Consider the following 27,106-nt stretch of genomic DNA (forward strand, 5'->3'; position numbering starts at 1 on the left):
CACCTGTTTGTGTGTCTGTGTGTGTGTGTGTGTGTGTGTGTGTGTGTGTGTGTGTGTGTGTGTGTGTTCACGAGTGTATAAATGCAATCTTATATTCATTGACAATATGACCTTTGACCCCGCTGTGACTAAATAAAGCACAGTACAGTACAGTAGAGTCATGCAGAAGAGGCTTTGATCAGACGTCCTCCACCATGACTCTTTCTTTAAGAAGAAAAAGAAGAAGGAAGGGAAATCATTTTTTTAGCTTTGTCCCTTTTTCATCACCCATTTATTAAAAATATATTCTATATTTATGTATTATGCATATTAAGTGTATTTGTATATATATTAAGCATAATTTATATAAATAATAAATAAGTATAATTAATAATCTATTTATTGGACAGAACAGAATTCAAATGCCACATATGCAACAAAACTATGTAAGTTGTAAAGGTGCACACACACACACACACACACACACACACACACACACACACACACATATATATATATATATATATATATATATATATATATATATATATATATATATATATATATATAATACCAAATAAATAATAAAATAAATAAAAATGACCAGAATAAATATTGTAGAATAAAATATTCCATCTAACTACATTAAAAGGTAAAGTGTGATGAAAACAATGAAATATTTTAAATTTTGAAAATTTTTTATTGTATTTTTTTCCTTTTTGTGTAATTGTACAAAGTTGCGTTTAGAAATGCTGAGTTGCTATTGCTTACTGAAAGTAAAACTAAAGTAAACAGTGTAGTGTTATGGCATCATAGTGGCGCAGTGGTTAGCACTGTGGCCTCACAAGCAGTAGGTCGCTGGGTCGAGTCCCAGCTTGGTTATTTGGTGTTTCTGTGTGTATATAAAGTGAATGTTTAAAGATTTTAAATAAATAAATATTACAATATTTTGTAACCTGTTTTATACATATTCCCAGTGCTGGGTTGCAGCTGGAAGGGCATCCGCTGCGTAAAACATATGCTAGAATAGTTGGTGATTCATTCCGCTGTGGCGACTCCTGATTAATAAAGGGACTAAGCTGAAAAGAAAATGAATGAGTGAATGATTCATAAATGTTAAATATAACCCATCAGCTAACTGATAACATTTCTCATTTTAATGTAAACTGACTGAAAGATCGAGTCATAACGCTGAAGAAAAATGTTTGAACAAATAGAAAATATTGAATTATGAAAAAGCATTATAGAATCTCTAAAAGCATGTAAAAGCTTTAATAAAGTCTGTAAAAGCATACACTGGTGTGGAGGACTGATATGTTTGCCGTCTGCTCTTCTCTGAGATGATCTGTGTGTGTTTGTTTTGCTGCTGAGGACACTTGAGCAGCAGATATGAATGAGATGATACCGGCTCTCAAAGTTATGAAACTTATTGCTGAGGTTTCCATGAAGATCAGAGAGCAGCGATGATGAGGATGATGATGAAGATGATCATGAGTTATGAATATATTCACTGTGCCTGGACAGAGTGTAAAATATATAGAGTATTCACACATTTATCCTGATGTCTGCAGTGGAGATTTAGCTCAGCACTGAGCTTCTGTGATTTAATCTTATTATTATGGTATTCAATAAAACAATACTTTCACTACTAAAGCACAGCAGGCTTTACAGCACAGAGTTCCTTATTCATAATTTTTTCAGGACAGCAGAGATTCAAAAACACACACCAGTGATCAATGAGTGGAAGTAAGTTGCTGTATTCGACAGTCTCCACTGACTGATGTTTCAGTATGAGCTGGAGAATGTGATGTTTACAGGGACTCTTATTGTATGTTTTTCAGTTTCCTCCATGACAGGAAGTGCAGGGGACTTTAATGTAGCACCTGAGAGCAGCCATGTTGAGTCTGAAACAAACATGTACACCCTGAACTCTGCAGGTAAAGCTGATGAGGATTAATCTGATAATGGGTTCAGATGCAGGAGTTGAGGATGAGCACAGACAGCAGAGGTGAGGGAAACGCTGCATTTATTCTGCTTTATTGATGATCTGCTGGACATATTCTGATTTTGTGGCATCATTTGTGCACATTATGAGATCAGAGGACTGGTTTATTATAGTGGTGTTCATGTCATGTGCTTTGAGTTGAAGTTCTGAACTGCAATTTATTTGATGGTTTGATTATTTTAATATAGTAAATGTGTGTTTGTTTGTTTGTTTGTTTGTTTGTTTGGCATAGATGAGTGTTTAGTTTGTGTATTTAATTGCAGTTGACTTTTCTAGTTTTCTCCAGACACATTTCTCAATACTCAGGTCACTTTTGCAAAACTCTTCCCTCAATTCTCCTCACCGACTCTCAGCTTGGCAGAGCAGCTCAGTTCACATTCAGAATGCACTACAGCTCCCTCAACACTTTCAGCTCTCAAATCAACTCATTCTTCCATTGACACCCACAAAACAATGAGCTAAAAACACTCACAACATTATTTACACACAACGTTATACCGTGTTCTCTGGTGTAAAACAAGGACGCCTCTGTTAATGACTGCAGTATATGTCACTGGACTGAATCAGACATGATGAATGAGACTTTCTGTTTGTTTTCTGTTAATTTTAGCTGAGTTTGATTATTTTGTGTTCTGATCAGTCATTTTGGTTTTACTGCATGTTTAGTTTTTACTTTAGTAACTTTAGTTTAATGCGCCAGTTTTAAATGAAAATGATTAATATGAACAGCAGCAGATTTGATCTAGCAGGATCATTTGTGGGTTTATTGTAGAGGCATTTACTGAATATTTTATTTAGTTAAATTATGGAATTAGAAATGTCTAAATAATGTTATTTCTATTAAAATGGCATTACATTTATATTAAAATGATATTTAAAAGCATTTCATTTGATGTTTTATACTTTTTATTTATTACTTTGTTTCTTTTTCTATATATATATTAATTAAAATTTTATTTGATGCAATTTATTTCATTTAAGGAATGTTTTTGTATGGTGGATTTTTCTGTTTGATTTGACTTTTAGAAAGTGTAGTAGTTGTTTATGTTTTCTTGCCATTTTTATTTTATAGTTTAATATACTGCATGTGTGTGTCTATTGTTTAGTCAACTGCAGTTTATATTTGACTTTAGTTGAAATACTTGATCTTGCCGTGTCAGACAGCTGGAATAAAGCAGATATCTCTATATTAGTGTTTATTTCAGTGTGAGGTGCTGCAGGTGTTAGTCAGTGTTGTACAGTAGTGTTGTGCTGGACTCATTGTGTAGTTGTGTTTGTGTGCAGCAGTACATGCACTCAGTTATCATCATCATAATTAGATGTTTTCCTCATGACTGTGTGTGTGTGTGTGTGTGTGTGTGTGTGTGTGTGTGTGTGTGTGTGCGTGTGTGCGTGTGTGCGTGTGTGTGTGTGTGTGTGTGTGTGTGTGTGTGTGTGTGTGTGTGATTGACAGATGAGGTCTGGATTGAGCTTGAGGAAATGAGCAGATCTGCTGTTAATGAAGTTAATCAGAGGACGAGTGGATTAGAACACCTCCACACTCACTAATGAGCTGTCAGCAGATCAGTCTCTCAGTGACTAGAGTGAGTGTGTCACAGAAAAACACCACACTGTAGGAAATGCTGGGTTATTTAAACCCAAATTGGGTAAAATATGAACAAACACAAACATTGGGTTAAATGTGGTCCTATTCATTTAGATAAAAATGAAAGAAGAAGGAGAAGCACTTTAGCAGCATCTAGAACAGCAGCCTGTAAGTACATTTAAGATTTGTTTCAGTTGTTGTGTATGGTTTGATGACTTGTTTCCAGCTGTTTGTGTAAAGTTGTAGGACATTTAAACTTGCTTTCAGTTGTGTATAATACTAGAAGTTGTTTAGCCACTGTTTCCTTGGTTACTATAAGAGCTTGTGTAGCGAACGCAGACGCGGTTTCGCGTCGTCCGCCTCAGTTTCGGCCCTTGTTTTGACTCTCGAGGCGTGTCCAGCTGAATTCAATCAGCTAGTGCTTTGGGGTTATATAAACAACTAGTTCACCGCGGCAGCGGTCGTGGCAGCCTCGTGTGAAGACCGCCTCGTGTGAAGACCGACGAGTGTAAAGACCATCGACTCTACCTGCGCGACTCCACCGAGCGAAGACACCGACAAAGCACTTGAGTACTTTACTGTATTGTTTTACTCTACACCTATTTTTTGTTGTCAGTGCACTTTTATTATGTGTTTTCTAATTCCTGTTGTTACTAACACTCGCAAAACACGGGAGGTACGCTGCAGGCGTAATCCTCACAACCTTCGTTCAATACATGTATCTACTATTTCACAACTCTCTCTCTCCGTGGGCCTCTGGAACTGTCAATCAGCTGTTAACAAGGCTGATTTTATTACCTCCATAGCTACATATTCTGACTATAATCTCATGGCTCTAACTGAGACCTGGTTGAGGCCGGAGGACACTGCTACACATGCTACTCTTTCTGCTAATTTCTCTTTTTCCCACACTCCTCGTCAGACAGGGAGAGGGGGTGGGACTGGACTACTAATTTCCAAAGAATGGAAATTTACTCTGATACCGTCCCTGCCAACAATCAGCTCCTTTGAATTCCATGCAGTCACCATTATCCACCCCTTCTACATAAATGTGGTTGTCATCTACCGCCCACCAGGTAAATTAGGTCACTTCCTAGATGAACTGGATGTTCTTCTCTCATCTTTTTCTAATTTTGCCACTCCCTTATTGGTGCTAGGTGACTTCAACATTTACGTTGACAAACCGCAAGCTGCAGACTTTCAGACTTTGCTTGCCTCTTTTGACCTAAAAAGAGCACCTACTTCTGCTACCCACAAATCAGGTAATCAGCTAGACCTTATTTACACACGACACTGCTTCACTGATCAAACAATAGTAACTCCACTACAAATATCTGATCATTTCCTTCTGTCTCTCAACATCCACATTACTCCTGAGCCGCCACACACTCCAACACTGGTTACCTTTCGCAGAAACCTACGATCTCTCTCACCCAATAGACTATCCACCATTGTTTCAGACTCTCTTCCTCCATCTCGCAAACTCACTGCACTTGATTCAAACAGTGCCACTAATACACTCTGCTCCACACTAGCATCATGTCTAGACCGATTATGTCCTCTTGCATCCAGGCCAGCCCGTGCCAGTCCTCCTGCACCCTGGCTCTCGGATACTCTCCGTGAGCATCGCTCAAAACTTCGGGCTGCAGAGAGAATTTGGCGGAAAACTAAAAATCCTGCACATCTCTTAACATACCAAACTCTTCTGTCCTCTTTCTCAGCTGAGGTTACTTCTGCAAAGCAGACGTATTACCGTCTGAAAATCAACAATGCCACTAATCCTCGCCTACTTTTTAAAACATTTTCCTCCCTCCTCTATCCTCCTCCTCCACCCGCATCCTCCACACTTACTACTGATGACTTTGCTACATTCTTCTGCACCAAAACTGCAAAAATCAGTGCTCAATTTGCTGCACCTACAACAAACACGCAAGATACAACACCAACACCACACACACTCACCTCTTTTTTTCAGCTCTCTGAGTCTGAGGTGTCCAAACTTGTGCTATCTAGCCATGCAACCACCTGTCCACTCGATCCCATTCCCTCTCATCTCTTGCAAGCCATCTCTCCTGCAGTCATACCAACACTGACTCACATAATTAACACATCTCTTGACTCTGGTTTATTCCCCACTACATTTAAGCAGGCTAGGGTAACCCCACTGCTAAAGAAACCCAACCTGGACCATACGCTACTTGAAAACTACAGACCAGTATCCCTGCTTCCATTCATGGCCAAGATTCTGGAGAAAGTAGTGTTCAATCAAGTCCTGGACTTTCTTACTCAAAACAATCTCATGGACAACAAGCAATCCGGCTTTAAGAAAGGCCACTCAACTGAGACTGCCCTGCTCTCGGTCGTGGAGGATCTCAGACTGGCTAAAGCAGACTCTAAATCATCAGTCCTCATTTTGCTGGACTTGTCAGCTGCTTTTGACACTGTCAACCACCAGATCCTGCTATCTACGCTTGAGTCACTGGGCGTTGCGGGCACTGTTATACAATGGTTCAGATCTTACCTCTCTGACAGGTCATTCAGGGTGTCTTGGAGGGGAGAGGTGTCCAACCTACAGCATCTAAACACGGGGGTACCTCAAGGCTCTGTTCTTGGGCCACTTCTCTTCTCCATCTACACATCATCTCTAGGACCAGTCATCCAGAGACATGGATTCTCCTACCACTGCTATGCTGATGACACCCAGCTATACCTCTCTTTTCATCCTGATGATCCCTCGGTTCCAGCTCGTATCTCAGCCTGCCTGTTGGATATTTCACACTGGATGAAAGATCATCATCTTCAGCTGAACCTCGCAAAAACGGAAATGCTTGTAGTTTCTGCCAACCCGACTCTACATCATAACTTTTCAATCCAGATGGATGGGGCAACCATTACTGCATCCAAAATGGTGAAAAGCCTTGGAGTAACGATTGATGACCAACTAAACTTCTCTGACCACATTTCTAGAACTGCTCGATCGTGCAGATTTGCACTCTATAACATCAGAAAGATCCGACCCTTCTTATCTGAACATGCAGCTCAACTCCTTGTTCAAGCTCTTGTTCTCTCCAAACTGGATTACTGCAACTCTCTACTAGCTGGGCTTCCAGCTAACTCTATCAAGCCTCTTCAACTGCTCCAGAATGCAGCAGCACGAGTTGTCTTCAATGAACCTAAACGAGCACATGTCACTCCACTGCTAGTCCGTTTGCACTGGCTGCCAGTTGCTGCTCGCATCAAATTCAAAACTCTGATGTTTGCCTACAAAGTGACTTCTGGCCTAGCACCTTCTTATCTGCACTCACTTCTGCAGATCTATGTGCCCTCCAGAAACTTGTGTTCTGTGAATGAACGTCGCCTCGTGGTTCCATCCCAAAGAGGGAAAAAATCACTTTCGCGAACGCTCATGCTCAATCTGCCCAGTTGGTGGAATGAACTCCCTAACTGCATCAGAACAGCAGAGTCACTCGCTATTTTCAAGAAACGACTAAAAACTCAACTATTTAGTCTCCACTTCACTTCCTAATCTGCAATTGCCTCTTTGAATATCACACTAATTGTACAAAAAAAAAAAAAAAAAACTACTAACACTTCCCTTCTTAGACTTTACAGACCTGAAACTTGCCTTTTGTACTTATTCATTGTTGCTCTTAGTTGTGTAAATTGCTTCCTTGTCCTCATTTGTAAGTCGCTTTGGATAAAAGCGTCTGCTAAATGACTAAATGTAAATGTAAATGTAAATATTAACCCAGCAGTGGTTAATCCTCATTACACCATGAATTGGGTTGTAAACCAGGCATATTTATTATTATTATTATTATGGTTATTCTGATGAGCATCACTGTTATTGCTGTCCTGTCTACTCTTTTCAACTCTAATATACACTAAAAGAAATGATGTCTGCAAAAGTGCTGCAAACTATTTATTTGTGTTGAATTTAATAAATTAAATAAAATTCAACTTAATTTGTTTGCTTAAATTCAGCCCAAATTAATTGTTTACAACCACATAATGTAAAAATGGAATCATCTAATGGAATAGGCAATGGAATCATCTATATTTCCCTCTGTTCTGGTCTGTAATAGACTGTATTCAATGCTATTCTGCACTACACTTCACTATTCACTGCATTCATACAACATCACGCCATTATAATTGAATTTACTCCATTAAACTCAATTATATTTTACTGTACTGTATTTCTGGTGTCATGGTGGTGCAGTGAGTAGCACGATCACCTACTGAATTCTACTATATTATTCTATTATTACAGCTTTATACTCCATTCTACACTTTAAAACTCTAATGAACTCAATGTATCTACAGTAGGCAGTTTACACTATTATACAGTAGTATAGTATTCTGTTTTTTTCACACAATTCTACTTTCTTTAATATTGTGTGTGTGTGTGCGTGCGTGCGTGCGTGCGTGCATGCGTGCGTGCGTGCATGTGTGTGTGCGTGCGTGCGTGCGTGCGTGTGTGCGTGTGCTCTGCTCTGCTTGTTTACAGATGTTTTCTGTCTGTGATAGTCCAGCATTTGCTCATTGATTTACTGTTATCTGTGATTAAGCTGACGTCTGCTGATTGACCACACATTGACTTCACTGTTATCAGCTCTTATCAGACATACAGAGTCAATCCTGGGGCCTGATGTAGATATACTGCCAGATGAGTCTATGATAACACGTCTGTCTAATTCATTTATGGCTCATCATCACTGCTAAACATCCTCAATAGCTCTCTTCTCCACAACAAACATTCAAACACAGATTTACTGAAGAGAAAAAGAGCTGAAAATCAAGATTATTTTCTTTACTGCACTGCAAAAATGCTCCTCTACTCTGAGGTTTTGTCCTGTTTCTAGTCCAAATATCTTAAACTCTTAAATCAGTCAGCATTTTATAGACAAGCATAAAATATAGACTTGTTTTCAGAAATAATGAGTCAAAATGAAGAGAATTTCTTATTAAAACAAGCAGAATAGTCTTATTTTTCAGTCACTCTATAGTAGATTCTCTATTTACCTGGAGAACTTTATAAGCAAAACCTGAACTCACTAGTGAGGAATCAGATCTGCTCATGTGTTAAAAACACACATCAATGAGTCCAATTCACCAAAACCCCTGAGGATTAGGAGGATTAGGAGGAGGAGGAGGAGGTCGTGATTTTTAGTTTTATTACATGTATTAATTTTTAATGCTTTAAAAGCAAAAAATAAAACAAATTAAGTTTGCGATTCATCCCACTCCATGTCGAGCATGTTGAAATGCGTTTTGTTTAAAGAATTGTTTTGTGTTTGATTTTTCTGTTCGAAATAAATAAATCAAATCAAACAATTCTTTATTTTTCATTTTAAAGGGTGTTTGTGTGCTGCTGTGCATCCCTGTGTGTGTAATAAGCTCATATCTCTCTATACACTCTCAGAAATAAAGGTACATGAGCTGTCACTGGGGTGGTACCTTTACAAATGTACAATTTGTACCTATTAATACCTCAAGGGTACATATTAGTACCAAAAAAGTACAAAAGTGTTCCTCCTAAAATGTGTAATGTATACTTTTGAGGTACCAATATGAACCCTGCAAGTACAAATGTGTAGCTATTGAAAAGGCACCACCCCATTGACAGCTCACGTATCTTTATTTCTGAGAGCTTATATAAATGCATTGAAACAAAGCTGCACCACTGACTTTACAGCAGCTCTAGTTGGTCAATTAAAGCTATTTTAGTTCATCAAAATGACCTCACATGCATTTAAATTTTCTTTAAAACATGCCAAATTAACTTGTTTTTCCTTTGCACATTATTTCTCTTTCCACATTTGCTTGTTTTAAGGCAAAACTCTCTTCATTCTGATTCATTATTTCAGAGAGCATCACAATATCTCGTGTTTGTCTAGAAAATGCTGACTGATTTAAGAGTTTTTAGATATTTTGGACAAGACAGAAACTCTAAGATTTAACTCATTTTTGCACTGTGCAGATGTTTTCACTAGTTTTAAAGATAATGCTCATCATTTTAATGCAGTTTTCATAAAGCCAGTCTTCATATCTTCAGTCATTCTGCGTCTCCAGTAAACACATCCTGTGATTTATGGATATTTACATGTATATTTAGCAAAACAAGACAGAAACACAGTGTTTGAGCGTTTATAAATTGATGCTTCTGTTTTGTAAGTAAAGCATCCGTGTAGTGATCGTCTTTTAATGATGCGTGTTCTTTCTATCATTTTATCGTGCAGTCATGCATGAACACAGTGAACATCTCTGCAGATTCTGCTCTGTTTTGCATAAATACAGCAAATGCTGAAGTGAGAATAAATCTCTCGCTATGCATATAGAGATATGACTTCATGCCGAATGGAAATATTATTATTGAAAGCCACAGTAAACATATGGATCTCTGAATTTATCAGAGCAATGCATGACTTCAGTTCAGATTCAGCATTTAATAAGTGTGTGTGTGTGTGTGCGTGTGTGTGTGCGTGTGCGTGTGCGTGTGTGTGTGCGTGTGCGTGTGTGTGTGCGTGTGTGTCTTCTGAAAGTGTGGATAATTCAGCAGGATAACTGTGAAAATGAAATATGTCACACAGATATCAGAGCTGTATCTGCATGAATCACTCCGGCGTTTACCTGAAGAGCTTCCTCTGCTGTTTTAGATCTGCTCCTGAAGCTGATCTCATGACTCTGCATCTGAAGATTTCACACTTCATCAAGCGTCACAGCGTCATTTACTGGAGAACTATATTAAAAATAGATTATCATCAGATGAATACTGTTTCACGCTGCAGGATTATTGTAATGAATCTGCATTTATTGGTTGTAAATGTGAATGTTTGATCGATTCCTAGATATTTCTTTAATATCTAATTTTATTTGACCTTTTTATTATGTTCAGATTGATATAAACTGAGCTTTACCACAGCATATAATCTAGTAGTAAGTTTATACTACAGGTAAAGCTTTTTATTTGACATTGCAGTATAAGAATGTTGCATGAACAGGAAGTGACATCAATGTTATTTTAAATATATATTCTCATTGTTCACTGTGCGTTAGCTTTAAGCAGAGGGCTTATTTAATTTTACAATTATTTTTACATTTTACAATTATAATTTTTTGTTTAGTTTATTTATTAAAACTTTAAACACATTTTTTGTGTTTTTTGTGTTTAACAAACACATTGTTAGTGACTTTTAATGTTTTTGTTTGTACATAGGTTTAAGTTAGTTTTTGTTTATTTATGCATCAATTCATTATTTTTTATTCTATTTTGAAATGTATGAATAAAATTTATAGTCAATTATCCAATAAAATGTTTGTCTAAATTTATTACTTTTTAAATAAATAAATAAATGAATTAATAAATAAATAAATAAATACATGAATAAAATAATTAATTAATTAAAAAATAAATAAATACACAAATAAAAAATGGATAAATAAATGAATGAATAAATAAATAAATAATACATTAATAAATAATAAAAAATAATAAATGAATACACGAATATATGAATAAATTAATTAATAAATGAATAAATAAATACAAAAATATTAATAAAACAAATAAAAAAATAAATGAATACACAAATAAATGAAGAAATTAATAAAAAAATGAATAAATAAATAAATACACAAATGTATAAATTAATGAATAAGCAAATAAATTAATAAATTAATAAACCAAAAAATAAACACACAAATAAATGAATAAATTAATGAATAAATAAATTAATACATATAAATATATGAGTAAATGAATAAATAACTACATGAATAAGTAAATTAATTAATAAATAAGTGATATTTAGTGCCAAATTGCATGAAAATAAAAGTGACTTCAGAAAGATGGCAGCACAATAATGTATTTTAACACAAACACCCCTCAGCTAGTGAAATCATTTGACTTTATTTTTCTCTAAGCAAGTATTTATATAATAATAATTATTATTATTTATTGACAAACATGATCATTCAGAATATTTGCAGGCCGCATGGTTTACCGTCTGCATGTGTGTGAACAGAGTCAGAGTGCTGCGGTCTCCGTGAATAAACTCTGAGTTCATTCATAACCTCTGTCAGTGTTTTCCTTCCAGGCCGTAACTATAGAGCGATCCATCAGTGAGGGGTTAATAAGAGCGCTGGTGGACATGTCTATTAACCAGCCCGGCCTTCATCTGACTGCACTATTAGCTGTGAACGTGACAGATTGACCAGCAGAAACTGACTCTGTATGTGTTATTTCTGTCACATGATCAAGTTTAGGCTGTTTATTTACTCTGTGCACTGCAGAAATCCTGTCCTCAGTGTGTGTCTGTACAAATATCTAAATATAATAAATCAGGATGCATTTATTAAAGATGAACTGAAGATATGATGATTTTATCTTTGTGTGTATCATGATGTAGATTGTTTTTGTATATTTATGCTGGAAAATGAGACGATTCTGGCAGCAAATCTGAACAGAGGTGATATGAAATCAACACATGTTTAGTTTTAGTTTAGATTAATGTATTTTACAAACAAATTAACACATAAGAGATCTGATTTGCCATGCAGAGGACTTTAACATGCTAGCAGTAAGGTCAGCTCCTCACCTTTCTGTCCACAATCTCATTAATAAATATATAAATCCACATTAACGAGGGTCGTTTATTACTGTAATACAGAGAATGACTCTTGATAATCAGCCTCAGAGTAAAATGCATCATGTAATGAAAGGTTTTACAGTGAAATAGTGAACAATCATGAATTATAGTGTTTAATGTTCCTCAAGCAACACATTAGAGTCGTTGCGTTCATTCACTTTACACTCATTAATAATCTTCATTTACTGTCATTTATTACAAATACATCTGCTGTTAAATAATAATAACACGTCTAACATTTACTTTCAAAACTAATTTAGTGAAGCTGTTGTGTTCAGAGATTGTGTGTATGTGTGTGTATTATAGTAGCACCACTCTATTGTGTTTGTGTGTATGTGTAGCGTCATTGTATTGAGTGTGTATGTGTGTAATATGAATGCTGTCATATTGTGTGTGTGTGTGAAGCTGAATGTGTACTGTAGTGTGTCTGTAGTGTGTCTCTTGATGTCTGGCCCTTCAGAAGTGCGTTTAATGAGGTGAAGTGCAGCTCAACCTCCACACACACACACACACACACACACACACCGAGAGTTCCAGCAGTGTGACCTGTGACCTCGGTGAGAGCAGTGTAAATGAACCGTCATTAGAGAAACCCTCCTGATAATAACAGTGTTTCAGTGACTCTACATTCACATTACAGCAGCACTGAAGAGCTTCTCCTTGTTACCTTCATGAGTTCTGGGTGTGTTCAGGGTGTAACATGCATTAAACCAATCAGAGTCTCGCCTCCCATTCCCTGTCAGAGTGAGCTGCGGTCACATGATGGTGTGTTCACTATTTACAGGACAGAGTTTAGATGCAGATGAACAGAAAGCGTCTCTAGTGAGTGATCAGATCTGCTTCAAGACCATCTGCAGAACCCGCCAGGTTGACCTGAGGTAGAGTGTTTTATATATTTATCTACACTATAATAATCTTTCACATTTCAATTCTTTTATAGTTCATTATTAACTATATTTGTGCACTGCTGTGCATCCCTGTGTGTGTAATAAGCATCATGCATGGAGAGGGGTCTGAATGCAGTCTCGGTGCAGTGCAATCTGAGCTGCATGCAATGCTTTTTAATGCCCGCCCCTTATACAGGGATGTCACCAGCTCCTTTGAGTTCATTGTTTCTGACATTGCGAGTCTGAGATATGCATTCAGATGCTATTGCATGCATGTGTGTTTTAGACCAGCTGATCCCTAGTCTCAGCCTCACACTGCAAAACAGGCTTTTCTTACAGTTTTTGTCTTGTTTCTAGTCCAAATATCTAAAAATTCTTAAATGAGTAGCATTTCCCAGGCATCAAAACTTATATTGTTTTTTTTTTTTTTTTTAGAAATAATATGCCATAATTATTTGAGTTTTCTCCCTGAATCAAGCAAAATAATCCCCCAATGGGGTAAACAAGATAATCTAGTTTTTCTTTTTGACATGAGATTGTTTTGTTTACCCTGTTGGCAGATTATTTTGCTTGATTCAGGGAGAAAACTCACATAATTCTGGCATATTATTTCTGAAAACAAGATTATATGCCTTGCTTGTTTAAAAAAATATTCTTGATGTAAAAATTTTTGAAACAAGTCAAAAAATAAAATAAAATAAAATAAATTTGCAGTGTAGATGTCATGCTAGCATGGACTTGTGGCTGCATATCTGATGTACCGCACACTTTAGCAGATCCTTTAACTCTAGATCCTTAGATCCTTTTTATATTGGTTTAATTATACAGGATTTCTGACAGTCAAGTGTGCAGCAACCTTAACCAGCCCATCTGGAAACAAGTCTGATCCAATTAAAATAGCTGAGATGTTGATTTCGGTCAGTATCTATGTGCATCTCCTCCTGATCTCCTTTATGTTCTGCTGACACATCATTTAACATATTGATGCGGTGTTGTTGTTGTTGTTGTTGTTGTAAACATGAATGGAGGATGCATTGTTGTGTTATGGAGTGTATTTCTTTGGACACAAGTAAAATAAAATAAAATGCAAACCTGCAGCACTTACTTTAGACCAGCTCTATGTTGATCAACAACACAGTCTATTTTATTTTGAGTGCTCAAATATATTTACTATCTAAACTGTGTATGTGGTGCAGAACATCAAAAAGATTCCTGCATCAGACTGAAACTGGCCAAAAAAAAAAAAAAAAAAAAAAAAAAAACACTTGCATCGCACATTGTTTGTATGTTTTTTTTTGTATATTTTTAATGATGTTAATATATGAATTATTATATGGTATTATGAGTTTTTTTCCTGTATTTTGCGATTTGCGATGTTTTTGTATATGGACTAAGAGTCTAATAATAATAATAATAATAATAGCTCTGTATTGCACCAAGTGTTTGATGTTGTGTTGTGTTGTGTTGTGTATTCTCCAACCCGTCGACACACAGTCTAAGTCCAGCAGAGATTGAGGTGTGTGTGGAAGATGCAGGAGTGAAATGACCATCTCCTCCTCCTCCTCCGTCTCTGAGCTCCTCCAGAGTGGAATATACGGCAGGTCTGTGCTCTTCATTAATCTTTCATCTGCCGTTTAACCGTGTTTCTCCTCTCCGCTTCAGACTCTCAGCTGAATATATCAGTCTGCAGGGTTCCTCTACATTACACTGCAGCTGCATGCTGCTAAACAGGCTTTATAACTCTGGGCTCCTGTCTTTTTACTCTATCAGTGTCTTCAGATTCTCAAATCAAATGTACAGAAGCAGAATAACTAAAGATATTGCATTGTGTTTGCTTTAAAATGCTGATTGTTATTAGAATTAAAACAACAAAATAAATCTGCCAATTATCTATTAATAGTAAAGTTAATTGAAGTGAATAAACGGAAAGCTAGTGTTTAGCTGACCAAAATTACACACACACACACACACACACACACACTCAGAGAAAGACTCACAAAGATACGCATGTTCACTCGCACTCTTTCACACGGACATACACAAACACCCACACACATGGCGTGTGTGTGAGAGAGATAGAGCTGGTGTTGAGCTGATAATAATTGATTGATGGCGGGTCGGTTGTTGATGACAGGTTAGTTGTGTGACCTTTAACCCTGCCAGTTCAGTCCTTACATGTGTGAAATAGCCAATTACATCTGTAGATACGTGTGTGTGTGTGTGTGTGTGTGTGTGTGTGTGTGTGTGTGTGTGTGTGTGTGTGTGTGTGTGTGTGTGTGTGTGTGTGAGAGAGAGACAGAAGTAAGGTTGAATATGCGAGGTGAATATAACCCACTGAATCTAAATGTTCACATTCAATATGTTTTAAAATAGGGCATCACAGTGGCTCAGTGGTTAGCTCTGTGGCCTCACAGCAAGAAGGTCGCTGGTTCAAGCTTCGGCTGGCTCAGTTGGTGTTTCTGTGTGGAGTTTGCATGTTCTCCTCGTGTTGGTGTGGGTTTCCTCCAGGTGGTCAGCACATTGTTATATACAGTGTAAAGTGACATGTAAAGGCTTCACTAGGGTAATTAGGGTAAAGTTAGGGTAATTAGGCAAGTCATTGTATAACAGTGGTTTGTTCTGGAGACAATCCAACACTAATATTGCTGAAGGAGTGAATAATATTGACCTTAACATGGTGTTTGAAACTATTAAAAACTGCTTTTATTCTAGCCCAAATAAAACAAATCAGACTTTCACCAGAAGAACAAATATTAGAGGAAACGCTGAGAACAACTCCTGAATCTGTTCAGCATCATCTGGGAAATATTAGAATATATTCACAGGAGGGCGACTCATTCTGACTTTAACTGTATGTGTGTGTGGTGTTGATGTCCTGCTGTTGCTGATCTGGAGTCAGCTTTGAGGTGTTTCAGACAGGATCAGTGAACTCTGGGATTGAGGATGGCTGTTTTCTCCAGAACTCCTGCTGTTTAGAGGAGAACGGCTGAGAAATGAGGAGCTTCAGCCTCTGACTGACCCCAAAACACAATCACTGACCTGCGCATGGAGAACAGAGCACACACACACACACACCTGACCGTCCTGGAAGAGTCTCCGCCACACACATAGTGAGGACTATTTTGATTTCATTGTTCAGACGAGACGATATTAAAGTGCATTTTTGCTTGAAGCGAGAACAAATATCCGCCAATGGGTCAAACATGTCATTTGTTTTTAGTGACAGATATTTGTTTATAAAAGTCTTAAAAATACGAGGAAAGACATGTATTAATGAAAATATTTAGTCATTTTGCATCTCTAGTAAATGTGTATTGATTATGATTTGAGATGTTTGGTCTGGATTTCTGAATGTTTTAATAGTCATCCTGAATGCTGAAAAGGTTTAAAGATAACTCTTCATGATCATTCAGGACAGTGGTACTCAACCTCATGTAAGTTTGCAGTAATGATGACAAAAAAATGTAGTTTTTGAACAAGCAGTATGTTTATGACTATATCTAGATGTGTTTTTGCACAAATAATAGCCTGATGTAAAGCACAGCATCAGTAGGCCGTTTGCAGCTGAAAAGCGTGAGCCTCTGGCCTTTACATTGACCCTGTTTGACATTCAATAACAGAAATATCATATATATTCTCATATATAAGCTATTACAATTTAATATGTGCAGGTTATTTGCTTTATCAAGTAGTGTGAGGATTGCTGCCAGGTGAATCATGAGTGTTTTTGTGGAGGCTGGATTACAAATTTGTGTCTGTTTTTGGTCAGCTAGCGCACTGGACCTCAACCTGTTGATCACCGGGGAGCTTCAACGCTTGACAATCTCTGATGGGAGTGTTTTGTAGGTTGCTAGGCGACTGTTAACCGTTTTCTCAGAGGATGACAAGCTGACAAAACACTGCTGTCACTCTGATACAAGTTTTATTTGTGGAGAGAAGTACAAAGCACTGCAGTGTTTGAGTGTTCTGTGTTTGTCTGAGAAAATTAATCTTATTAAAATGTGAATATTCTATACAAGCTGAAGGTGATTGGTCAGTTCTTGTCATGTGACTTGCGGTGCGTTCGCGGCCCGGGGTTCATTGATGCGAGCGCGTCACACCTTCATTGCAAACAACAAACTTGAGCAAACTCTAGAAATACGTGATGTGTGAACGGCCCCTAAAAGCCATCGTCATTTGTGATCTCCAACAGTTGATCTTCTTGCACAGACATGCTGGATTCACCTGATTTGTTGACAAGAGGGTTGCGGATGCATTCCTTGGCAGTTCCTTCACTTGGCTTTTCCTCTGGGCAAAGAAACTTTCCCAAGACGTCTGTTTCCTGACTCATTTTGGGTTAAATTTGGGCACTCAAGTGACCGAGATGTAAGCGAGAGAATACTGTCATTTTTCAAAATACAAGACTTTTCAAAATAAAAGATGGTTCAGACTCACATAATATAACTCGCATATGATTTCTGCTGCGGCCCGGTACCAATTGATCCACAGATTGACGGTTGAGGACCACTGGGCAAGGGGATAAAATGAACTAAGGCAACATGATCATTCTCCTGAATGTCCACTGCTAAGAGATTATTTAAATATTACGTGACCACCCCACATTTAAATGCGACCCCCCCCCCCCAAACACACTCACACACAAAGCTCACTGAGGCCCCCTTGTGGGCCGTGACCCCTCTGTTGGGAACCTCTGATTTAGGAGTCTTAAAATAACACGTCTGACTATTACAAAAAGAATATTGAATATTATATCAGTGTAGATATTTGTGTTCCTCTGACTGGGTTTATGCTTAAAATAAACAGAATTAAAATATGTAAAATATGCAAATACAAACACTTTAGTTTTAAATAACACACAAGTACTATTTTAATTTAAAAATAATACAAAAGGGTAATGACTGTACTTTACACAATCTCACCCATGAAGTTTAGTATAAGTGAGTTACTGATTTCATACATAAATTAATTAATTGAAGAATTTTTATTTTTACTAAAGTTTATTTCATAAATGTCAGATGCCCAAATTGCATTTAGAACGTTTCAGATTAAAATTGCATGAATGTTAATGAGTGAGTCTCCTTTTGACCACTACAGTGAGGATTTATCATGAGTTCATATTATCTCACATTTAAATTATCTGAATTGTACATTATGATAATATCTGAATATCCAGATGATCTGCAGGTCAGACAGGTGTGTGTCTCTGTGTGTGTCTCTGTGTGTGTCTCTGTGTGTGTCTCTGTGTGTGTGTGTGTGTGTGTGTGTGTGTGTGTGTGTGTGTGTGTGTGTGTAAATGTCAGATTTGTCTGTATGAGGGTGTGTTTTTCTGTTAACTGCTGTGTGTGTGTGTGTGTGTGTGTGTGTGTGTGTGTGTGTGTGTGTGTGTGTGTGTGTAAATGTCAGATTTGTCTGTATGATGGTGTGTTTTTCTGTTATCTGCAGTGTGTGTGTGTGTCCGTGTGTGTGTGTGTCCGTGTGAGTGTGTGTGTGTGTGTGTGTGTGTGTGTGTTTCCATCAGCAGCAGAGGTGACCTCCTCTCACTCCTGCAGTTCTATATCTGGATTTTGACACATTTTATGAGCGATTAGCTGCGTTTGGTCCAGAGCGAGCTCCACCTCTGACCCCGCCGGTCTGGACTACACAATTAACTGGCAAAATGACCAGCGGTAAATCTGAGCGGGCCGAGGTTTGACAAGGAAACAGAGCAGAGGAGGAACAGCTTTATGATCGCTCGTGTTCGCCGACGGTTTATAGTCCAATATGAGAGAAGATATTGAGAGAGAGTGTGTGTGTCTGAGTGTGTGTGTGTGTGTGTGTGTGTGTGCTGTAGGTCAAGTAAAAACGACTATTTCTCCCATAATACACATTCAGCTGCAGGAAATATTCATTTTTGCAAAAAAAAAAAAGCTGCTGTAGAATTATAGACCTAATTACAGCAGTGAAGCTCCAGATAATGTTCATTACATTTATTTATTTCACCACTAATAAATATAACTTTTAATTACACTTTATCATCGTTTATCGTTTATGTTATTTTATGCATTTTCATTTTAGATTTGAAACAAATGCCTATGGAATAATTGTTAGAGCAGAATCAGAACATAAGGCTGGACGTAAGCTGAATAATAAACCCAACAAAAACACGAGGATGTCTAAAATAAACTACACTAATCAGTTTCAGAATTTTAAATGAGTTGCTGAAATAAACTCTTAAATGAGCATCCCACATCACCTCCCAGCAAGAAGGTCCCTGGTTCAAGTTGGTGTTTCTGTGTGGAGTTTGCGTGTTCTCCCTGTGTTGGCGTGGGTGTCTCCGTTTGCTCTGGTTTCACCCCCACAGTCCAAACAACTGATCAACTAAACTGACTGTAGTGTATGAGTGTGTGTGAATGTGTGTGTGTGGATGTTTCCCATTGATGGGTTGCAGCTGGAAGGACATCCGCTGCGTAAAACGTGCTGGATAAGTTGGCGGTTTATTCCGCTGTGGCGACCCCTGATAAATAAAGGGGCTAAGCTGAAAAGAAAATGAATGAATGAACAAATGAATGACTGAATGAATGAATGACTGAATAAACGATTGAATGATTGAATGAACTAATGAATAAATGAATGAACAAATGACTGAATGAATGAACGAACAAATGACTGACTGAATAAATGTATAAATGAATGAATCAATGAAAAACAAACAAATGATTGAATGAACGAATGAATGAATGACTGAATGAATGAACGACTGACTGAATGAATAAATTAACGAATGAATTAATGAACAAATGACTGAATGAATGAATGAATGGATGAATGAATAAATGACTGACTGAATTAATGGATGAATGAATGAATGAATGAATGGACGAACTAATGAATGAACGAATGACTGAATGAATGAACAAACGAATGACTGACTGACTGAATGAATGAATGAATAAATGAATGAATGAATCAATAAACAAACGAATGACGAAATAAAAATAATGAAACGAAATGAGTGAATGAATGAACGAATTACAATGAATAAATGACTGAATAAATGAATGAATGAATGTATGAACAAATGAACAAATGAATGAATGAATGAATGAATGAACATATGACTGAATGACTGACTGACTGACTGAATGAATGAGTGAATGAATGAATAAATGAATAAATGAATGAATCAATAAAAAATGAACAAATGATTAAATAAATGAACGAATGAATGAATGAATGTAAGACTGAATGAATAAATGAAAAAACGAACAAATAAATGAACAAATGACTGAATGAATGACTGAATGAATGACTGAATGAATGAATAACTGAATTAATGAATGACTGAATGAATGAACAAATAAATGAACAAATGAATGAATAAATGAACGAATGACTGAATGAATTAATGAATGTATGAACAAATGAATGAATGAACAAATGACTGAATGAATTAATGAATGTATGAACAAATGAATGAATGAACGAATGACTGAATGAATGAGTGAATGACTGAATGAATGAGTGAATGAATGACTGAATGAATGACTGAATGAATGAATAAATGAAAGAACGAATGAATGAATAAATGAACGAACAAATGAATGAATGACTAAACGAACGAACAAACAAAAGAACGAACAACCGAATGAGTGAATGAATTAAATAACTTTTTTAATGTGTTTTTTTTTATGTGTTTATGTTAGAGTTTAATTTAGTTAACTTTATAGATTGATTTTACCTGATAATAAAGTTTAAGTAATACAGTTTTCTTTTAAAGATCGACAGCACGGCTCAGCATGCCACTGATTAATCCTCTGATTGAAATATTGATGACTGATCCTGTAGACCTGAGTCTGCTGCTGGATGTGTTTCGGCTTCTGCTGTATGAGTGTTATTAGCTCATGCATCACTCTGGAACTGAACCCGTGTCCTTGGCGTTGCACACAGGAATGCAGAACGCCTGAATGAATTGCTGGAGTCAGTCAGGGTAGAAGTGCTCTCTCTCTCCAGTGTGTTCATGGCTCTGTCCCATTGCTGCGACTCCTGTGTGTGTGAAGCGTATCCGTACGGCTCTCTGAGAGTGTTATATCAGGAGCTCTGCTGAATCTGCTGGACTGTGACCGTTTCTCCGAGGACTTTAACCCTGTCTCAGATGAATTATAGTTTGTTCTGTTCTCATAAGCATGAGCTGATGGATGAATAAAGCCTCCGTCGCTGTGACCTGAGCTGGAAACCCTTCATCATCTCTGGAGGATCACTGAAGAACACGAGGAAAGAGAAGTGATGACACGCAGGTATTCAGCAAACCTTCATCAACACATACACCATCTGATAATTACTTATTCATTTACCATCAGGCAAGAGCGTAGAGTCAATTACAATGATCATTATTTCATTTTTCTAATCATTTTGCTATTTCAGATGCTCCATCAAGCCAAACACAATAGAAAAAGTCAAAAATATCAGCACACTGCCACGCCAGCTCTCAAGAGACTCATTTAATTAGACAAAGCAGACTAACACACGACAATATAAACTATAAACAACTGACAAAGACCTGGAAAAATATACAAATATACTGTATGTGTTTTGCCAAATCTCAAACATAAAATGCTTATATTGTATTAAAATCATTCATTTTCCTTCAGCTTAGTCCCTTATTTATCAGTGGTTTCCACAGTGGAATGAACCGCCAACTATTCCAGCATCTGTTTTACACAGCAGATACCAATCCAGCTGCAACCCAGTACTGGGAAACACCCATACACACTCAGTCACACTCATACACTACGGCCAGTGTAGTTGATCAGTTCCCCTATAGCGCATGTGTTTGGACTGTGGGGGAAACCGGAGCACCCGGAGGAAACCCACACCAACACGGGGAGAACATGCAAACTCCACACAGAAACACCAACTGACCCAGCCGAGACTCAAACCAGTGACTTTCTTGCTATGAGGCCACTCTGTGACACCACTGAGCCACCATGCCACCCCTGTTTTTATTTATTTTTGGCTTAGTCCCTTTATTAATCAGGGGTTGCCCCAGCGGAATGCACCGCCAACTATTCAGACAGAAAGAAAATGAATGAGTGAATGTGTTACATATAAAAGTTTTTATAAGAGGATTTGGTATTTCTAATAAATTCATCACTCCATACATCTGAACATAGCATGTTTTGGGGAAATATTGTTCTATAAATCTGCTTGAGTCATATATAACCCAATACCTTCAGTAAAAATCTCCAGAATATTAATTAAGCTAACAAAGTTTGGTGTGAGTTTTTCTGATGTAGAGCAAAAAATGTATCTTGTGCATGCAGATAGCAGACTTAGTCCCTTTATTAATCTGCGGTCACCACAGCGGAATGAACCACCAATTAAAAAATCTGTTTAATTAAAATGACTTCAGATTTTATGAGTGGCCTGCAACTTACAAATATAATAGCCAAATTTAGTTGGTGCATAACTAAAGTTAATGTTCAAATGCTGCTCATCAGTTATATTTTACTAGCATCATTTATAATCTACTATTCACTCTCATAGAGTTCATTTCACCACTTTCCGTCCTTCATTTCTAGTGTCTCCAGCATGAATCTGCATCATGATATCAGAATATGCCATGCTTTAGGAATAAATTGTCCTATAAATCAGTTTGAATCATGTATAACACAATACCTTCAGTGCAAATCCTCCAGAATATGGAGATGAATAACAGACCCTGTTTACCTGCTCGTGTCTCAGTGTGTTTGGGCTGCTGGACTGATTTCATTACTGTGTGAAACTCAATTTCTCTCATAGATCTTGAAGTTTTCTTGTCGTGTCTGGGAGGAAGTCGAGCCGAGTGGTTTTCCCCCGTCGGCTGTGAGTGCGTCTCTAAGCACGTCGTTTGAGAAACAAATGTAGGTGTCAGGGTTTTATGGAAAGGCGTGCGTGAACACACAGAGTTTTATGAGTCAATCCTGTCGGCCGCGCTACAAAGCAGCCGTGTGAAATGGTTTCGCCCTGGAGGTCAGAGGAAACACACCTGCTGCTGAATCCAATCTGAGGAGCCGCGCGCTCGCTTTCTGAGAGTCAGAGACTGAAAACAACAGCAGATCTGATCAGACTCACACCACATCACGCATCACCCCCGAGCATCAGCTAATGCAGTAATGCACAGACACTACAGGAGGATCTGCTGTGATGTCAATGTGCTGCATTAAATGCCCAAAACTGATTTAATATGTTGAAAACACCCTGTATAGTTATCTGTTAGTTAACATTTTGTGTGTTTTGTGTTTGTTAGCGGTGGTGAATTGCATTTTGAGATGTTGATCTCTGTTTTGTCCACTTTTAATGTTGAAAATTCAACTCTAAAGTGACTTTTATTGACATTTTAGTAATAATATAATGTATAATAAATAATATCCAGAGTAATAAGTGTGTGAAATAACAGAAAATGTGCTGCAGTTTATTACAAGGTTTCTGTAGCGTAATATACAATACCAACACACAATACAGCACAATATTACATAATAAAAGTAACTTTTTAGATCTTTTCAAGGTTAAAAGTAAATGAAAGAAAGATCAAGATCCCATAATGCAATCTGAAAAGCAGAAACAAAGATACAAAAAAGAAAATACGAAAAAAAATTGCTCATTTATAGATATTTTACAGTGCATATAGCTAAAAGATGTCACTGTACTGATTAATTGCATTTAGAATTGCTTCCTAAATATGCAAATGAGATGTAGCATTATTAAAACACACTGTTATGCATTCATAAATGTATAGAAAGTAAATCTGAGCACTAAATCACATCAGCCGTAATTCTTTTATTTAGATATTACTATTTAAGATTTTACCAAAGGAATATTTTATACTGGGCAACACGGTGGCTCAGTGGTTAGCCCTGTGGCCTCACAGCAAGAAGGTCACTGGTTCGAATCCCAGCATTTCTGTGTGGAGTTTGCATGTTCTCCCCGTGTTGGTGTGGGTTTCCTCCGGGTGCTTTGGTTTCCCTCACAGTCCAAACACATGCGCTATAGGGGAACTGATCAACTACACTGCTCGTTGTGTGTGTGTGTGTATATATGAATGTTTGTATGGGTGTTTCCCAGTACTGGGTTGCAGCTGGAAGGGCATCCGCTGTATAAAACATGTGCTGGAATAGTTGGCGGTTCATTCCACTGTGGTGAGCCCCTGACTAAGAGACTAAGCAGAAGGAAAATGAATGAATGAATATTTTATATTTATTTTTAATCATTAAATAAACCATTAAATACTGTAAACGGACATAAAATGTTCATTTTTGCAATGTTTTAGGAATAAAAGGATTTACAGATCAATACAAATTATACACAGTTGAAATAAACATTATTTGCGCTCCTGTAAATTTTTCTTTCTTTTTTCAAATTTTTCCCAATTGATGTTGAACAGATGAATATTTCACAGTGTTTCCTCTAATGTTTGTTCTTCTGGAGAAAGTCTGATTTGTTTTATTTGGGCTAGAATAAAATCAGTTTTTAATTGTTTTAACTCATGTTAAGCTCAATATTATTGGCCCCTTCAGCAATATTAGTGTTGGATTGTCTCCAGAACAAACCACTGTTATACAATGACTTTCCTAATTACCCTAACTTTACCCTAATTACCCTAGTGAAGCCTTTACATGTCACTTTAAGCTGAACACTAGTGTCTTGAAGAATATCTAGTCTAATATTATGTGCTGTCATCATGACAGAGTGAAGACATGTTATTAAAGATGAGTTATTAACACTGTTATAATTATGTACTGAACATCTCACTGTTAAACAGAAATTGGGGGAAAATATAGAGGAGGGCGAATAATTCAGGAAGCCTAATAACTCTGACTTCAACTGTATAAACCAACCCCTCAGTAAAAATCCTTCAGAGTATACAGATGAGCACATGTAGTTTTTCATGAATGTAAGTGCTTCTGAAATGTGGAAACACTTTTTAATATATGCATTGTAATTTACATTTCAAACACAAGTATAAACAAAAGTAATAATAACCCAATAGTGATGTCTCCTGAACACCAGAGTTTAGTTTGTGAGTTTGTTCTCTGACATTGGTCCAGTTTTCTGATGACTTTCAGACTTTGTGGAGTTTGTAAAGTTTCACCTCAGAGGTCCGTCAAATGACTTTCACTCATGCATGCTCACATTGGCAGCGGTGTGACGAGGGAAAGGAGATTAGCTCCATGTTCTTGCAAATGTTTTAATCTTTCTTTGTGTTTCTCTTCACAGAACCGAGGCTCCAACAGTCAGACGTTAAATTCCGGATTACGAACCAGAAGAAAACCTAAGTGTAAGTATATTTTGTGCAAAAAAAATATCCCGGATGAGCGCCCAGTTTATAGACATTTGCATTATTTATTCAGTGAATCTCTCCTTTTTGTGGAGCATATGTTAAAAGTGGTGATTTCTGACAAAAATAAAGGTATATTACCTCCTGAAAAACTCTGCATAAACCTGTCTTTGGCCTTGCAAACCATTCAAAAAGCAATTTGAGCCTGTGTTTAAGCCATATAATCATCACATGTCTTCAAGATGTTTGTACAACTTCTCTGAATTATCTGTTTATTGGTTTTTAAAGATCCCAAGCATTATCATGACAAGCATCTAATCATATCCCGGACGAGCCCCCATTTTATAGTAATTTGTGAAGGTATTTTAAAATGACCTCCAGAAAGACTCTGTAAAAACCAGTATTTGGCCTTGAAAACAATCAAACCATACAGTTTTAGCCAGTGTTTTAGCCGTGTAGTGTTATCATGTCTTCAAGATGTTCATCAACTTCTCTCAATGCTCTGTTTGTTGGTTTTTAAGGATTGTAAGTTATGATCATAAACAGAACCCAGCATTATCATGACAGGCATCTAATCATATCCCGGACGAGCCCCCATTTTATAGTCATTTGATCTATTTATTTGCTGTATCATTTCTTTCTTTTTTTTTTTCAAATTAGTCTTTATATGAGATATAACAAAATCTTGATTTCTGAGGTTATATTAAAATGACTTCCTGAAAACTCCAGTAATTGACCTTTCAAAAACAAGGAAACCTTAGATTTTTAGTCAGTGATTTAACCGTATAATGTTAACATGTCTTTATAGTGTTTGTACAGCATTTCTGGATGCTCTGTTTATTGTATTTTAAAGGATTATAAGTCATCATCATAAACCCCTGCATTATCATGACCTGCATCTAATCATATCCCGGACGAGCCCCCATTTTATAGTCATTTGCTGCATTTATTTTTTGAATCATTCCTTTTTTTCTAGATTAGTCTTAAGAGAGGTGATAAACTGTTGATTTCTGACATATATGGGAGTATATTAAAATGACCTCCTGAAAGACTCAATATAAACCAACATTTGGCCTTTCACAAACCACTCGAGAACAATCAAAGCATACATTTTAGCCAGTGTTTTAACTGGCTATAGTATAGTATAGTATAGTATAGTATAGTATAGTATAGTATAGTATAGTATAGTACAGTACAGTATAGTATAGTAAGTATGCTATGTTAACATGTCTTCAAGGAGACTGTACAACTTTTACATTTTGCACAACTGTTATTTGTTAAAGACAACAAATAACATAATCATCAAATCATATCCCGGACGAGCCCCCATTTTATAGTCATCTGCTGCAGTTTTTGGCCATGTTCTTCTTTTTTTCTCTCAAATAAACCTTAATAGAGGTGATAAACTGTTGATTTCTGACAAATATGAAGGTCTAACAGAATTACCTTCTGACTACAGTGTAAACCAGTGTCTGCTCCCCAGAACAAGCTGAAGATGATCAAATTAGCTGGATTTTAGCCGGATATTGTTAACATGTCTAAAGCTGTTTGTGCATCCTCTCTGAATGCTCTGTTTATAAGTGTTTAAACCCTGTAAATAAGTTCTCATCATTAACACGAGCCTCAGCATCCTCATGATAACCATCATCACATTGGCATCTCATATTTTACTTGTTTTTGTTGTGAATAAAGTGATGAATAATTCAG

At 37.0% G+C, this 27,106-nt stretch overlaps 1 protein-coding gene across 8 annotated transcripts; it reads left to right on the forward strand.

Moving 5' to 3' along the window:
• Positions 1-1,852: 1,852 nt before the first annotated feature.
• LOC108181599 (uncharacterized) lies at positions 1,853-27,106 on the forward strand. 8 transcript variants are annotated; one of them, XR_012400016.1, is made up of 6 exons: positions 1,853-1,987; positions 3,438-3,567; positions 3,684-3,737; positions 13,005-13,098; positions 14,602-14,708; positions 25,339-27,105. XR_012400016.1 is itself a non-coding variant. In XM_073942443.1 (4 exons), exons 3-4 carry the CDS (start codon positions 4,198-4,200, stop codon positions 7,093-7,095), a joined length of 2,817 nt encoding a protein of 938 aa, XP_073798544.1. In that variant the 5' UTR covers positions 1,853-1,987; positions 3,438-3,567; positions 3,684-4,197; the 3' UTR covers positions 7,096-7,173. The 8 variants fall into 8 exon arrangements, 1 of the variants encoding a protein (XP_073798544.1); XR_012400018.1 differs by lacking the exon at positions 25,339-27,105 and adding an exon at positions 16,007-17,123; XR_001797574.4 differs by lacking the exons at positions 3,438-3,567; positions 3,684-3,737 and having other exon boundaries at positions 25,339-27,106.

This window comes from Danio rerio, chromosome 25, assembly GCF_049306965.1.
Source record: "Danio rerio strain Tuebingen ecotype United States chromosome 25, GRCz12tu, whole genome shotgun sequence".
NCBI classification, from domain to species: Eukaryota; Metazoa; Chordata; class Actinopteri; order Cypriniformes; family Danionidae; genus Danio; species Danio rerio.

Excerpts from the sequence above, each read along its gene's own strand:
- LOC108181599 (XM_073942443.1), top strand. The coding sequence starts at position 4,198 with ATGTGTTTTCTAATTCCTGTTGTTACTAACACTCGCAAAACACGGGAG. Across the intron at positions 4,646-4,726 it reads TGTCATCTACCGCCCACCAG|GTGACTTCAACATTTACGTT; the intron begins GTAAATTAGGTC and ends TATTGGTGCTAG.